General features: G+C 44.9%; 2 protein-coding genes across 2 annotated transcripts in view; one reads left to right on the top strand and one right to left on the bottom strand.

The window, feature by feature from the left end:
- The window catches only part of LOC119954750 (NAD-dependent protein deacetylase sirtuin-2-like), an 11,120-nt gene extending 2,509 nt beyond the window's left edge, over positions 1-8,611 (top strand). The window contains exons 2-4 of the mRNA XM_038780292.1: positions 2,129-2,290; positions 4,254-4,451; positions 7,891-8,611. Of these exons, the coding sequence (XP_038636220.1) occupies positions 2,129-2,290; positions 4,254-4,451; positions 7,891-8,163 (633 nt within the window). The 3' untranslated portion in view covers positions 8,164-8,611. The remainder of the gene's footprint in view (positions 1-2,128; positions 2,291-4,253; positions 4,452-7,890) is intronic.
- Positions 8,612-11,070: 2,459 nt separating this feature from the next.
- Positions 11,071-16,513, bottom strand: part of ric8b (RIC8 guanine nucleotide exchange factor B) — a 75,346-nt gene continuing 69,903 nt past the window's right edge. Inside the window, exon 10 of the mRNA XM_038780250.1 lies at positions 11,071-13,167. Coding sequence (XP_038636178.1) covers positions 13,053-13,167 — 115 coding nt within the window. The 3' untranslated portion in view covers positions 11,071-13,052. The remainder of the gene's footprint in view (positions 13,168-16,513) is intronic.

Genomic DNA, 16,513 nt, shown 5'->3' on the forward strand with positions numbered 1-16,513 from the left:
CTCGGTCTCTCTTTCTTTCCCTCGCTTGCTCTCGCTCTTTTGCTCTCTCACTCATTCACTCTCTCTCTCTTTTGCTCTCTCTATCTCTTTTTCTCTCTCTCTTTCTCTCCCTCCCTCTCTCCATCTCTTCCGCTCTCTTCTACCCGCTCGCTCGCTCTTCCGCCCGCTCGCTCGCTCTTCCGCCCGCTCGCTCGCTCTTCCGCCCGCTCGCTCGCTCTTCCGCCCGCTCGCTCGCTCTTCCGCCCGCTCGCTCGCTCTTCCGCTCGCTCGCTCGCTCTTCTGCCCGCTCGCTCGCTCTTCCGCTCGCTCGCTCTTCCGCTCGCTCGCTCGCTCTTCCGCTCGCTCGCTCTTCCGCTCGCTCGCTCTTCCGCCCGCTCGCTCGCTCTTCCGCCCGCTCGCTCGCTCTTCCGCCCGCTCGCTCGCTCTTCCGCCCGCTCGCTCGCTCTTCCGCCCGCTCGCTCGCTCTTCCGCCCGCTCGCTCGCTCTTCCGCCCGCTCGCTCGCTCTTCCGCCCGCTCGTTCGCTCTTCCGCCCGCTCGCTCGCTCTTCCGCCCGCTCGCTCGCTCTTCCGCCCGCTCGCTCGCTCTTCCGCCCGCTCGCTCGCTCTTCCGCCCGCTCGCTCGCTCTTCCGCCCGCTCGCTCGCTCTTCCGCCCGCTCGCTCGCTCTTCCGCCCGCTCGCTCGCTCTTCCGCCCGCTCGCTCGCTCTTCCGCCCGCTCGCTCGCTCTTTGGCCTGCTCGCTCTCTCTTTCACTCGCCCTCTCTCTTTCGCTCTCTCTCTCTCTTTCGCTCTCTCTCTCTCTCTTTCGCTCTCTCTCTCTCTCTTTCGCTCTCTCTCTTTCGCTCTCTCTCTCTCTTTCGCTCTCTCTCTTTCGCTCGCTCTCTCTCTTTCGCTCTCTCTCTCTCTTTCGCTCTCTCTCTCTCTTTCGCTCTCTCTCTCTTTCGCTCTCTCGCTCTCTTTCGCTCTCTCGCTCTCTTTCGCTCTCTCGCTCTCTTTCGCTCTCTCGCTCTCTTTCGCTCTCTCGCTCTCTTTCGCTCTCTCTCTCTCTTTCGCTCTCTCTCTCTCTTTCGCTCTCTCTCTCTTTCGCTCTCTCTCTCTCTCTTTCGCTCTCTCTCTCTCTTTCGCTCTCTCTCTCTCTTTCGCTCTCTCTCTCTTTCGCTCTCTCTCTCTCTTTCGCTCTCTTTCTCTTCTGCTCTCGCTCTCTTTTTCGCTCTCTCTTCTGCTCTCTCTCGCTCTCGCTCTCTCTCTCTCTCTTTTGCTTTCTCTCTCGCTCTCTCTTTCGCTCGCTTTGTCTTTTACTCTCTCTCGCTTTGTCTCTCTCTCTCTCTTTCGCTCGCTCTTTCTTCCGCTCGCTCTCTCTCTCTTTCGCTCTCGCTCGCTCTCCTCTCTCTTTGAACTCTCACTGTGGAAGGGAAATTAATGAGTGGCCAACTTAGAAGCATGGTGGGAAATGCTTGACTATAGTTCAACACTGCTTTTGAACGAAATAAGTAGGTCAGGTAACATAAACGAAATACTGCATAATATTTTGGTCTCGGCCTTATTATGAAACATTGTCCTCCGAAAGATAACAAAATGTGTACTCGAGTTGTTTTTAGCCAAGGACAAGAACATACGTACTACGTATTTTATCTTGCGTACTTTCCAAGGTCTATTTAATATAAACGTGGCTGTTTACTTCAAGCTGTTACTTCAGACAATAAAAATATGCTTGCTTCAATCGAATCTCAGACTGCAGCCGGAACACACTCTCCGCAAATATATTTGTGTGAATAAATTTCCTGAAATAGAACCTCGTGGAATTTGTCTTTATTATAATTTCCACGACACTCACTCTCTGAGAGTCCCTGATTAGCAGCACTGGCTTCAGTCCCATGACCACTGGTTGTTGTAGCTGTGCTCTGAAATCTCCTAAGATGTGGTAAAAAGAAGTCCCACTGTCAGTCCAGGATTAACAAGCTGCTTGGATGACAAAACAACAGCTCACCATTCTGGCATATCCTAAATACCTCGCAATGTCATTAGTTTGAGTACAATACCTGTGGCTGAGTTATTGAATTTGTGCAGAATGCTGTGTGAATTTGTTCACTCACCTGGGTGCTGTTGCTGCTGCACATTGTTCTCTTCCAGGCTGAAATTCTAAATGACGAAATTCCACGATGTAAAACTTGTTTGGGAATCGTGAAACCGGACGTTGTATTTTTTGGTGAAAGTCTCGCTAAAGATTTCTTCTCGTACAGAAAGGATTTTAAGCGGAGTGACCTGTTGATTGTCATGGGAACGTCATTGGAGGTAGAGATGCTGCCTCTGGGTTCCGTTGTACTTTCCAGCTGGTTAATTTTGTGCAATTACCAAGAGGGTATGTGTGTCCCCATGCAAACCCTGGGAAATCGGATTGGGAATTGGCCATCAGTCCGTCACTCCTGCTTTATAGGTGGAGGGTAGATGCAGGTCTGAAGTTTGGCTTTCCTCATGTGGGTTAAACCGGGTGAAGTATGAGGCTGACAGCCTCATTACCATGTCTTTGGGGTGTAGTGGTAATGTCACTGAACTAGTAATTCAGAGTTCCAGGCTAAGGGCAGTACGGTGGCACAGTGGTTAGCACTGCAACCTCACAGCACCAGGGACCCGGGTCCAATTCCGGCCTTGGGTGACTGTGTGGAGTTTGCACTTTCTCCCCGTGTCTGCGTGGGTTTTCTCCGCATGCTCTGGTTTTTTTCCCCACAGTCCAAAGATGTACAGGTTGGGTGGGGTATAGGGATTTGGCCTAGGTATGGTGCTCTATCAGAGAGTCGGTGCAGACTCAATGGGCCAAATGGCCTCTTGCATGGAATGGCCTCCTTCTGTATGGGACAAATTCAAATGCTCTGGGGATGTGTGTTCAGATCTCACAAAGGCAGCTGGTGGAATTTAAATTCAGTTAATAAATATGGAACACAAAACATTCTCAGTAATGGTGATCCTGATAGTATTGTCAGGTTTGATTCACTAATGCCCTTTAGGGAAGGAAATCTGCTGTCCTTACCCAGTCTGACCTACGTGTGACTCCAGACCCATAGCAATGCGGGTGACTCTTGACTGCCCTCTAGCCTAGCAAGCCACTCAGTTCGAGGGCTATTAGTGATGGGCAACAAATGCTGGCCTAGCCAGCGACGCCCACATCCATTCAAAGAAAACGCCTTCTGGGAAGAGCGTGGCTTCTCACCCCTTGTGCTACTGTAATTCAATTTGGAAAGGGTATTTGGCAAGGTGTTGGAGATGGAGTTTAGAGTGTTTAAAATGTTAACATCTGACCTCGCACCAACGTGCATGTTTCTGTGTGGCTGTTGACCAGCCCTCCATGCTGGATTTATTCTGTCTCCTCTGTTTTTTTTTTGGGTACTCTGGGAGTGCGAATACATGAATCATCAAAATTGGCAACACGGGTTAAAAGAAACAAGCCGATTGAAATGTAGAGTATTGCGTGAAACGTGCATTGAACCTTGGTTAAAACACATGGACAATTCGGAAAACCATACCATAAAAGGCAGTGGAGAAGTAGCAAAAGAACAGGTTTCACCAGAAATGCTGGATGAGATATTGTTCAGGAGAGAATGAGCAAACAGGCTGTGTCCCTCTTCTCCAGACGTAATAGAGATCTTTAAAATTCCGAGAGGTTTGACAGGGTGGACCTGAGGGAATGTTTCCTCTCGTGGGGAAGAGCAGAACCAGAGACCGTCAATGTCAGATAGTCACCATGAAATCCAATAGGGAAATCAGAAGGAACTTCTTTACCCGGAGAGTGGTGAGAATGTGGAATTCGCTGATACAGGGAATGATTGAGGCAAATAGCATCCATAACATCCCTACAGTGCAGAATGAGGCCATTTGACCCATCAAGTCGGCAACAACCCTCGAAAAGAGCACCTCACCTCACTCCCCCGCCCTATCTCTGCAATCCCACCTAATCTGCATATCTTTGGACATAGTTTAGCTCAGCTATATATAAGAGGAGGCTCAACAAGTATATGCGGGAGAAGGGAATGGTGGGTTAAACTGATACCCGTACCAGCCTCCCCGAACAGGCGCCAGAATGTGGCGACTAGGGGCTTTTCACAGTAACCATTGAAGCCTACTCGTGACAATAAGCAATTATCATTTCATTTCATTTCATATAGATGAGGAAAAATAGGAGCATTGACTGATCGGGCTGAATGGCCTGTTTCTGTGCTGTATGTCCTATGTAACCGTATGCACCTTCCCTTCCTGAATGTAGACTGAACCTTTTGCAAGCATTGTGAATTCTGTGCAGCCACATGTACCTCGCCTGCTCCTGAACTGGAATCCCGTCGGCCCCTTTAAAAAAACTCCTTTGAAGCACACAGACGTGAGAAAATTGGGCAACTTGATCGACAGTGTGAGAGTGTTGGTGAAACTTCTGGGATGGGCCACTGACCTAGATGAACTGATCAAGGTAAAGGCACGGAAAGTGATGGATGTTTGTGGAAAAGACTCACGAGTGTCATTTTCTGTATTTCAAGATATCTTTGCAATTTTCCATTTTAACTATTTATTTATGTAGAAAATAAGCAAAAGTAACAATTTTAACCAGTCTCTTATGGCACAGAAGCAGGCCATTTGATGTGTTCTGTCCAGGCTGGCTGATTCTCATTCTGTCCCATTCTCCTGCTTTATTCCTTATTTCCCACGCGTGCTCGTCCATTTTTTTCATGAAATCATTCACTGTCTCCACTTCCACCACCCTCATGGGCAGTGAGCTCCAGGCTCTTACCACTAGCTGTGTAAAATATTTCATCCCCATCCCTAATATCTCTTGCCCAAACTCATAAACCTGGATAGCTCTAGTTTGTGTACTTCCAGCTAAAGGAATGTTTTAATGTTTATGTTAAAATATCTTTCCATCCCAACTCTGTGTCTACGATCCAATATTCCATCTAATAATTATAGTTTAATCTTCAAGTTGGTATTTATGTTCAGAAATGGCAGAATTACCTACAGCTGACCTAACTTTGTGATTTCATTTTCTCCTGCAACTAGTTGCCAGATAAGGTCCACATTGATCCCTCTATCCTGTGGCCAGAGGACATATTGGAGACACTTGCTTCATTAGATTTCCACCTTGCGTACTCAGCTCTCCAAAACGTAGTCCAGTAATCCAAGTGGACTCCCCCCATGTAGCACAGGACATTGCTCTTAAGAGAGTTCTCCACTTTTTTTCCTCTATTCTTTCTGAACTGAGTGGCTTGCTGGGCCATTTCAGGGGAAAGTTAAGAGTCAACCACATATTGCTGTGGGTTTGGAGTCACATGAATGCCAGGCCAGGTAACGATGGCAGATTTCCTTCCCTAAAGCAGTGTTCTTCAAACTTTTTTTCCGGGGACCCACTTTTACCAACCGGCCGACCTTCGGGACCCAACCCGGCCGACCTTCGCGACCCAACCCGGCCGATCTTTGCGACCCACGCCGGCCGACCTTCGCGTACCATGCCGGCCGACCTTCGCGTACCAAGCCGGCCGACCTGAGTGACCCACCATTTTCTCTGACCTTGTTTGCTGCTGACAAAAATGGAGCAAATGGTTTTGGGTCCCTTTGGCCCTCGTACACACTCCTCCAATGTAACCTGTTGGATGAAAGTGAAGCCTTCCAGTGTCGGAAAGTATGGAGTCTTCATCTGTCCAAAGTTCTGAATTTTTTTCCTGTAAAATTTTATCAAATAAACACCTCCTCCACCGAACTTGTTAAAAAAAATAAAATGAATAAAATAAATTAATAAAAACTACTTCAGAACTTGTAAAACAAAAAGCTGCAACCATTAAAAAAAATAGCGGCCGCATTGCGCATGCGTGCCCGATTATCGGCGCACATGCACGCCAATCATCGGGAGCGCATGTGCAATGCGGCCAAATTTTTTTATATTTTCGTGGAATGTGGCTGAATATTTTTTTTACATGCTCGCGGCAGCTTGCAGCCGGCGTTATGAAAAGCCGGCTTCTGCGCGGGGATTTGCGCGATCGGGAGCGCCGCCGACAACAGCTCCGCGACCCTCCCGACACCCACCCGCGACTTTGAAGAACACTGCCCGAAAGGGCATTAGTGAACCAGATGGGTTTTTAAAAAAGTGAATATTTGTGATAGTTGCCAAGGTCACCAATATTGAAACTACTTTTTTTAATATTCCAGATATTTTTATTCATTGAATTCAAATTCCACCAGCTGCCATGTGGGATTTGTACCTATGTCTCTAGAACATTAGCCTGGGCTCTGGATTACTAGTCCAGTGACATTATCACCATCTCCCCGAAACCTTACCATCTTGTCCTTTTAGGTTGGATAGGAAAAGGGAATGGGTCTATTGGGAGAGTTGTTTCTGGCTGTGTCCAATTTCTTTGCCCATTTGGTCCGCTGCCTTTTTGCTGATGCTCAATAGGAACTTTCCACTTTGTTCCATTCCCGTCCTTTCTCCATACCCCTTTTAACTTTTCTACCCCAGTATAGATATTCTGCTAACATATCCGCATGAAGTCATACAATTATGATACTGAGAAATCGGAGCAGGTAGACTTTGTATACTTGATACAAAATGTGCATTCCATTGTAGAGTACACCACCCTCAAACCTTTTCTCTATCCCAGTTTAAGATGTTGCTTGACAGAGAAAGTCTGTCCCAAGTGTGCACAGAGCTTCACATGGAGCCTAACCAGTAAAAATCTAGTATGGAGTACCAATAATCTTCTTGTTGCCATTTAAAAGTTAATTTGGGTAATGTGGGTATCACTGGCCTAGTCTGCATTTATTGCCCTTGAGAGCTCCTTGTTGTTGTCAGTGATGTAAGCACACCCACTAAGAAGGAAGTTCCAGCCAAAGTGAAGGAACGCCATATTGTTCCCAGTCAAGGGGATGCAATTTAGAAAGGAGCTTGCAGCTGGTGGTTTTTCTATGCATCTGTTGCCCATGTTCCTCCAGGTGGTGGATGTGTTATTAGGGGAGCTTCGTTGAGTTACTGCAGTGTACCTTGTAGATACAAACTGCTGCAATTTGGCAGTACAAAATCAATGAATAGAACCAGAAGACGTAGGAGCAAAAGTAGGCCATTTGGTTCATCGACTCTGCTCCACCATTCAATGAGATCATGGCTGATAATCCTCAACTCCACTTTCCCACATTAGCCCCGTTACCCTTATTGATTATAAAACTCTCAGCCTTGAATAGGAGGCCACTGGCCCATCATCATTGTCCCGCTTCTGAAAGAGCTGTTCAGTAGTTCCACACCCTAGGCTTCTTTCCATAACCTTGCAAATTACTCCTCTTCCTGCATCAAAATACAAAATGATGTTCCTAAATATCTACCTAGGCCCTCCTTTATCCATGGCCTGGACTTTTACATCCTAATTCCTGTGCCATTGGACTTGGTAAGTCAACCATATACTGTCCTTGTCTCTGTACACCAACAAATGGAGTGGGGAGAAATGTCCCAACATTGTCTTGTCAAACAAAATGTCATGCTCAACCACACAAGTAGATATTGTGACAGTTGACCTAACCCTCTGTTAGAGACACTGGAATGAACAGCATCGTAAAGGTGTAGGGAGAGGTTCTTGGAAAGAATTCCAGGGCCTAGTCAGCTTCAGCTGGACTAGGTGGAGCGATCAATATTGGGGATACACACGAGGCCAGAATTAGAGGACTGTAGGGATCATGGCTGGTTCAAGAGCTGGAAGAGGTTACAGAGTAGGGAGGAGCGAGGTTTGAGTACGGAAATAAAAATTTTCCAAATTGAACAACTATTGGAAGGAAAAAATGGTGAGTGAACACAGTTGTTGGCTCAGCTTTTTGTAACACCTGTTGGGAGATTAGCTTTTCAAGGAACCAATTTCCATTTATATGTTTTGCAGCGTGAAACTGGTGCTTCTGTCCAGACCAGAACTGACCCAGGACCCATGGTACTAGGCAACCCTGAACTAAACAAACAAGCGCAAACAACCAGACCATCCACCTATCCCCATGTGGCATCAAAATTCTACAAGGGACCAGATATAAAAGCCCAGGGGCAGAACTGTGGGCCATCAAAAACTTCATCCATTAATAACATCGAGCACTGTTGCATTAAAAGCAGCTCTGAAGAGGGCTCTCCTGTATCAGAACCTTCTGAATCGGAGACTGAGTGAAGTTTAAACATTACCATTTGGGTTGTTGATTAAAGCAACTTTCAATAGACACAGAGGTCGATTGGTGGTTGGGAGGCGGGGGGATAGGGGGCTGCATGTATTCATTCTAACCACACTTTGATTTGATGTACAGTATAGAGGTCACTTTGAGTTTTCTCAATGCAATTCTCAGCTCTTCACACTTTCCCAATGACTTCAGCATGTTAGGAATGACGTTGTCTATTATTGACATGAAATTTTTTAATGAGTTAATTAAAAAATGTAGTTGGAATGTATGATTTATTTCTGAACCTCCGACAGTATGTTTGATACTCAACTGATTTAATACCAGGCAAATGTTATGGTTAAGATTTGAAGTGAACTGCATCAAATTATGAAAAGGGTATTTTTATAATTTGCACACATTGTGAATCTATTTGAACTTAATAAAATTATCTTTACAAATGTACTATTTAAATCTGTAGCTTTGAGCGACCCCCATCCTTCATTCAGTTCTGGGCATTGCACTTCTGGACGGATGTAAATTGGCTTGAAGGCAATATATGCAATACAGATTAACCAGAATGTTACTGGGGTAAAAGGGTTAAATTATGAGACTAGTTTCATGGACTAAGTTTATATTCCCTCGAATTTACAAGCTTGTGTGGTTATCCAATTCATGTGGTTAAAGGATTTAACAGAAACTATATTGTCTGGGACTAGAGGGTAATTGGGACATTAGATCTAATTTGTTCAGGGGTGAAATCAGGGAGGACTTCTTCACACAATGCGTATTGGAAAACTGGTAAACTTTATCCAAAAAGCTGTTGAGGCTGGGGGCTGAACTGAAATGTCAAAACTGTGAATAGAGGTGCAGTCGACTGGTCGAACAGGCTCTGGGGGCTATTGGCCCCCTCCTTCCAAAAAAATCATAGGAAAAGAACCAGAAGATTGATTCATTTGAGCAGCACGGTAGCACAAGTGGATAGCACTGTGGCATCACATCGCCAGTGTCCCAGGTTTGATTCCCCGCTGGGTCACTGTCTGTGAGGAGACTGCACGTTCTCCCCGTGTCTGCGTGGGTTTCCTCCAGGTGCTCTGGTTTCCTCCCAGTCTAAAGACGTGCAGGTTAGGTGGATTGGCCATGTTAAATTGCCCTTAGTGTCCAAAATGGTTAGGAGGGGTTATTGGGATAGGGGGGAAGTGAGGGCTTAAGTGGGTCAGTGTGGACACGATGGGCCGAATGGCCTCCTGCACTGTATGTTCTATGAATCAAGGTAAATCCATAGACAGTGTTAAATGCAAACAAAGTGTAACAAGTATAAGGGAAGCGAATGTGACCTGTTGTTGCACTTTTATTCTACTATTGACAAACTTTGAAACGTTATTTCAAATTCCTTCACAAGTGTGAAAGGTTGCTTTCAACTGAATTTCAGAGCCACTTGCTCTCTCTGCCTTATCTTCAAACCAGTTCATATAAACCTGTTAATGCACCGGTTATACTATACACACCATTTACTCAGACAACCATTGTAACATGAGTATCATTGATAAGACCAGCATTTATTGCGCACCCCTAGTTGCCTTTTGAGGTGGTGGTGAACTGCCTTCTTGAACCGCTGCAGTTTGACGTTGCAGTCAAAGAAGACTTCGTAAATTGCTGCAGGGCATTTTGTAGATAATAATAATCTTTATTAGTGTCATAAGTAGGATTACATTAACACTGCAAATAAGTTAGTGAAAATCTCCTAGTTGCCACACTCCGGTGCCTGTTCGGGTGCACAGGGAGAATTCGGAATGTCCAATTCTAACAGCACGTCTTTTGGGATTTGTGGGAGGAAACCGGAGCACCCAGAGGAAACCCACGCAGACATGTGGAGAACATGCAGGCTGTGCACAGACAGTGACCCAAGCTGGGAATCGAACCTGGGTCCCTGGCACTGGGAAGCAACAGGGCTAACCACTGTGCTACCCTATGGTACACCTCAATGGGCTGAATGTGCGTGGTGGTGGAGGAAATGAATGTCGAAGGTGGTGGATGGGGAGTCAATCAAGTGGGCCACTTTGTCCTGTATGATATTGAACTTCGAGGGTTGTTGGAGCTACACTCATCCAGGCAAGTGGAGAGTACTCCATTACATTCCTGACTTGTGCCTTGTAGATGGTGATCAGACTTTAGGGAGTCAGGTGAGTTACTCACTGCAGAATACACAGCCTCTGGTATTTATACGGCTAGTCCAGTTCAGCTTCTGGTCAGTGACAACCACTGCAATATTGCTAGTGAGGGAATCAGCGATAGTAACACCACGGAATGAAAAGGTGAGATGGTTAGGATATCTTTTATTGGAGATGGACATTGCCTGGCACTCGTATGGCACAAATGTTACTTGCCACTTGTCAGCCTAAGCCTGGACATTTGTCTGGCTCTTCTGCATTTGGAAATGGACTGCTTTAGTATCCGAGGAGTGGTGAATGGTGAACGTAAGATCATGGCCGATCCTACGATTACATGTGATACAAATGATACATTTGGTGAGTTGGTGGCACAGTGGTTAGCACTGCTACCTCACAGCGCCAGGGATCTGGGTTCATGACTGACTGTATGGAGTTTGTACATTCTAATGTGTGCGTGGATTTTATCCAACTGCTCTGGTTTCCTCCCGCAGTCCAAAGATTGACCATGATAAATTGCCCATGTCCAAAAGGTTAGGTGGGGTTATGGGGATAGGCTGGGGCCAATTCAGACTCGAAGGGCTGAATGGCCTCCTTCTGCACTGTAGGGATTCTATGAACATCCCCACTTCTGATCTTATGACTGAAGGCCATTGATGAAGCAGTTGAAGATGGTTGGGCCTCAGACAACCTTCTGTAAATGGGACAATTTTGATGATGCATCTTTTAAAACATACATGCACAAGAAACATCACAGCATATTTCACGTAGAGATTTAATGCAGATATAAATTATGAAAATGACAGTACAGGTGGTTTCCATTCAAGTTATCATGCCTGGGTCATTGTTCAGCTGAAGCTCAAGACTCCATTGGACCAAGCTATATTTTAGTAATCACTTTATTTACTTCTGTGATATAGGGTGAAACTTTGTGAAGTAATAAAAGAAGGCAGGTTCTTGAACCTCTCTTCCAATCATTATAAATTATAAAAGTATTGAAAGTTTCTTTTCTATCAACACTTGTTGCAGTTTCCGCTGCAATAAAAGATCCAACTTCAGGTATCGATGGCTAAAAAACAGCCAGTGATTAAAGCTGAACTTGTGGTGTTTATTTGGCAGTAAGCCGCCCTGAAAGAGAGTCACCCTAAGCTGATTATATTCAAACAGAACAGAAACTGTAGTGGCTACTATAGAGTCATCATCAGGATACACCAAAGAGAATTGGTTAACGCTCAAAAAGGCAAGAAGCCATTTTTCTTCCTTTCAGTTACATCTTGTTCTTTTTGCAAAATACAAATTACAAGAAATCTGATAATCCCACTTTATTAAAAACCAGGGTACATTTTTAAATTTCAGGATTTATAAATGACCCAATTCAAATGGGACTGTGGTTTCCCATTTCCAATTCTAGTTTTTAAAAGTTTTTTTGAGCTTTGTTTGAACCATGCCTAATATAAGTTTGCACTAATCATGATCACATGCAATAAATGCTGCTAGATGCACATTTGATTAGAATATATATTTCTCAAACCTACAAACTCAAACACACAACTTAATCAGTTATAACCACTCGCTTGCTAGTACAGAACTTAAACATTTCTTTTCATCCTGTACTCATCGGGACAAACACAAGAATGCCAAATTTCAAACGATCAGAACAATTTCTACTACATGAGAAAAGAGTGCTGGCAAGACAACTCTGATTGGCCAAAGTGTTACAAGGTAGAAAGAAACAGGGAACTATAGGCTCAAAACTCTTTTCGTGCCGCAAGACTAAAGCTACAGCAACATGTCTCTCTCTTTTCAGCAATATCCCATTATATTTAAGTTCCTTCCTCACTGAAGGTAAGATATCAGGTTTAATTTTTCCCCAGACTGATACAATTCGGATCATGAGGAGGCATAAATCCATTCCTCAGCATTGCACTGCATTGCTGTGGTGCTATTTATATACATTTTTATAATTGATATTAAACCAGCTCATTGCTCCTGCTACTAAATTTGAATCCTATAGTAATTTCTTTTTTTAGAAAAGCAGCACAATGTTTTGAAGAATAGAGCATTCTCCTGGTGTCCTAACCAACATTCATTCTTCAATAGCAGCACCAAAAACAGATCAACTGGTCCTTCACGTTAGCCGTGGAACTTTGCAGTGCACAAAATGGCCGTCATTTTTACCTACATAACTATGATTTGGTTGTGACATGCTTTGAAATACCCTGAAAATACAAGTTCTTAAAATTTAGATGTTTTTGGAATAATTTCAATCTGTTGAATAATTTAAATATATAAAGCAAAGCACAATTCTGTACAGTGTTAATTCTGGAACAGTCAATTCATTCCCTCTCTGGTGTGATGCACTGATTCTGTTCTGCTCATATTGCTTACCGGTAGAGAGCGATCTAGAACGGCATTCCGTTCATTTCAACTCCAGTGGAAGTCTGGGAATATACCTGCTGGGCAGTGTACACTGTTCATGCTGTCAGTCATGGAACTGGACGATATAGGAAATTGTGTGTGCTCTGGCTTTACAAACAACAGTATAAACATGGTGAAAAAGAAATAAATAGAAAATGTCCCCCTCTGCAGGTAAGACCTGTGTCTCTGGAAAGCTGTAATTGTAAAAGGTGATCTAATCTGTGCTCCATGCTGGAAACCATTTATTTTTCTGGCAATCATGTCCTGTGAAAGTAATTAAAGAAAGGCAGAGTTTCATAAAGGGGGTATCAGGGACACCATTAGATATTCTCATCGGAATCGGAATCGTGATCGCTGGTGTATTCATTGGCTACTTCCTCCAATGGACCCATTGTGCCGTCTGGCTTAACTCTCATTGGCTTAATTATCTGCTCCCTGTAAAATAAAAGAGTTAATTTCCATGAATGGGTGCATGCCTATTGACTGATATTCTACTGCTTACCAAAAGCTTTAGGCAGAAAAAAGCCAAAATATCCCCAAAACAAATCTTCATGAGTCTCATTAGACCCACTAAACCAATTAAGGAATGAAAGGAAAGTCAAATCCTAATGAACAGGATGAAGAGCTATTGTCTCAGAGAATTCCCCCCTCCCACTTCCTACTCCTGGCTTCACACTGCCCCACCATGCCCATCCCCTCAAGTAACCCAAGTATTAAATGCTTTCTCATAAGTACATTTATTTAATTTCAGTAAAGAGAGTGATTACATCCACCAAAATGCATTGTGTGTGAACTCGGGTGGTATTTAAGTGTTTGCGAGCTGACTCTGACTGCAAGCTCCATCGCACAGTCATGTTTGGGAGAGTTTAATTGTAAAATTGTCAGTCAGTTTAATCTCTTCAAAGGAACTTCTTTTACTACTTCACAGCTAATCCAATTACATCTATCCTGTGTTTGACCTTAAAGATGATTTTCTAATCAAAACATTTGCTGCACCGTGCACAAATATAACAGAAAATATCCAGTAAAACCTTTAATGTACAAATTTATGGAACACCTCAGACTTCATTCAATTTTGTCAATTTAAGGTGTTTTTAAAAATTCTTTCATAAGATGTGGGCATTGCCAGAAAGGCCATCTTTTTATTGCCCATCCCTAATTGGCCTCAAGAAAGTAGCTGCCTTCTTGTACCACTGCAATCTATATAGTCTAGGTACACCCACAATGCTGTTGGGGAGGGGGGTGTTCCAGGATTTTGACCCAGCAACAGTGAAGGAATGACTATATACTTCCAAGTCATTATGGTGTGTGACCAGGAAGGGAACTTGCAGATGGTCGTGATCCCAGATATCTGCTGTTCTTGATCTTCTAGTTGGTAACGGTCGCGGTTTTGGAAGGTGCTGCTGAAGGAGCCTTGGTGAGCTGCCGTAGTGCATCTTGTAGATAGTATTACTGTGTATCGGTGGTAGAGGGAGTGAATGTTTAGCGTAGTGAATGGGATGCCGATCAAATGTACATTATTGCAAGCTACAGCTTATATATAAAATACATCCCATGTATTATTTGACAAACAAAAATGCTCCTCACCTATCCTTGCAACACAAAGGTCTCACATAACTTCAGTAAAAATGTTGGAAACCTATGACCGCTCCTCCTCTCCTTGCATACAACAGTACCAAACCATAACTATATATCTCAGAGACTTACCTTCAAATCACTTAAGGGTAAGTCTATACCAAACACTAAACCTTTTCCATCACTTTCCAAATCAGTCTACAAATGTTACAACCCAATCATGCCATAACAACTGAGAGATCAAAATAGAGGCATTAAGGCAGAGATCGTAACATCAGCTAAATTGCGAATTAAAAATAATGACCGTTGGATACAAGATGGTTGTTTTAATCCAAGGCAAAACTGGAGTTGTAGAAAGGGCTTGCAATCTCATTGTCTGACCAGGGACTAATCGCCGTGGGGGCCGGGGCCCAGGGCCCAGGCCAAATCATATTGAAAATACATTCTTCCAGCGTAGCGGGGCAGAGAGGGGAGCGATTTTTGGAGTGGAAAGCTGGGAGGTAAGCTGAGTTTATGATTTTTAAACTTACTTTTTCGGAGTTTTTTTTTCTCAGAGCAGCAGGAAACCAGAAGTCGGCCGTGGGGAGACCCGAGAAGGTTTGTATTACCCAATAAATTTGAACGGTGAGGAAAACCGAGACACTACACGTGTAGTCTCCCACCCTCCCTCCTCCTCTAACCTAAAAAAAAAAGACTCAGTGCTGTGAGCAGGTAAGCTATTTACTTTTTTTTACTGGGAGACTAAGTAGAGGTGATGGCAGCTAGGGCAGTGAAACATTCCTCCTGCAGAATGTTCGAGGTAAGGGAGACCACCGGTGTCCTTGCTGCCTTCACCTGTGGGAAGTGAGGCCATCTCCAGCGCCTCGCAGACCGTGTTAAGGAACTGGATCTGGAGCTGGATGAACTGAGGATCATTCGGGAAGCTAAGGGGGTGATAGATAGAAGCAACAGGGACATAGTTACACCTGAGAACAAAGGTTGCTGGGTAACAGTTAGTGGTGGGAAGAGGAGGAAGCAGTTAGTGCAGGGATCCCCTGTGGTCGTTCCTCTCAACAATAATTATCCCGCTTTGGATACTGTTGGGGGGGGGGGGGGGTTTACCTGGCAGGGGTCGGCTACAGTGACCGGGTCTCTGGCACGAGGTCCGGCTATGGGGCTCAAAAGGGAAGGGGGGAGATGAGAAGAGCACTAGTTATAGGGGACTCAATATTTAGAGGTACAGACAGGCGGTTCTGGGGGCACAGGCGAGACTCTTGGATGGTCTGTTGCCTACCGGGTGCCAGGGTCCATGACGTCTCAGATCGTGTCTTCAGGATCCTTAAGGGGAGGGTGAGCAGCCAGAAGTCGTGGTGCACATTGGTACCAACGACATAGGTAGGAAAAGGGGTGTGGATGTAATAAACGAGTTTAGGGAGTTAGGCTGGAAGTTGTCATCTCTGGTTTGTTGCCGGTGCCACGTGATAGCGAGGCTAGGAATAGGGAGAGAGTGCAGTTGAATATGCGGCTGCAGGAATGGTGTAGGAGGGAGGGCTTCGGATAATTGGAACGCATTCTGGGGAATGTGGGACCTATACAAGCAGGACGGGTGCATCTGAACCAGATAGGGAACCAATATCCTGGGAGGGAGGTTTTCTAGTACTCTTCGGGAGGGTTTCAACTAATTTGGCAGGGGAATGGGAACCGGATTTGTAGTCCAGCAACTAAGGTAGTCGATGTTCAGGATGTCAAAGCGTGTAGTGAGGCAGTGGGTAACACTGACAAAGGAGATTTCTTGTAGGCACAGAGATGGGTTGAAGTGCGTATACTTCAACACAAGAAGCATCAGGAATAAGGTGGGTGAACTCAAGGCATGGATCGGTACTTGGGACTCCGATGCTGTTCCATCACGGAAACTTGGATAGAAGAGGAGCAGAAATAGTTGTTGGAGGTTCCTGGTTAGAGATGTTTCAATAAGATCAGGGATGATGGTAAAAGAGGTGGGGGGGGGGGGTGGCATTGTTAATTAGAGATAGTATAACAGCTGCAGAAAGGCAGTTCGAGGAGGATCTGCCTAATGAGGTAGTATGGGTTGAAGTCAGAAATAGGAAAGGAGCAGTCACCTTGTTGGGAGTTTTCTATCGGCCCCCAATAGCAGCTGAGATGTGGAGGAACAGATTGGGAAACAGGTTTTGGAAAGGTGCAGAAGTCACAGGGTAGTAGTGATGGG

This window comes from Scyliorhinus canicula, chromosome 20 (genome assembly GCF_902713615.1).
Source record: "Scyliorhinus canicula chromosome 20, sScyCan1.1, whole genome shotgun sequence".
Lineage (NCBI taxonomy): Eukaryota > Metazoa > Chordata > Chondrichthyes > Carcharhiniformes > Scyliorhinidae > Scyliorhinus > Scyliorhinus canicula.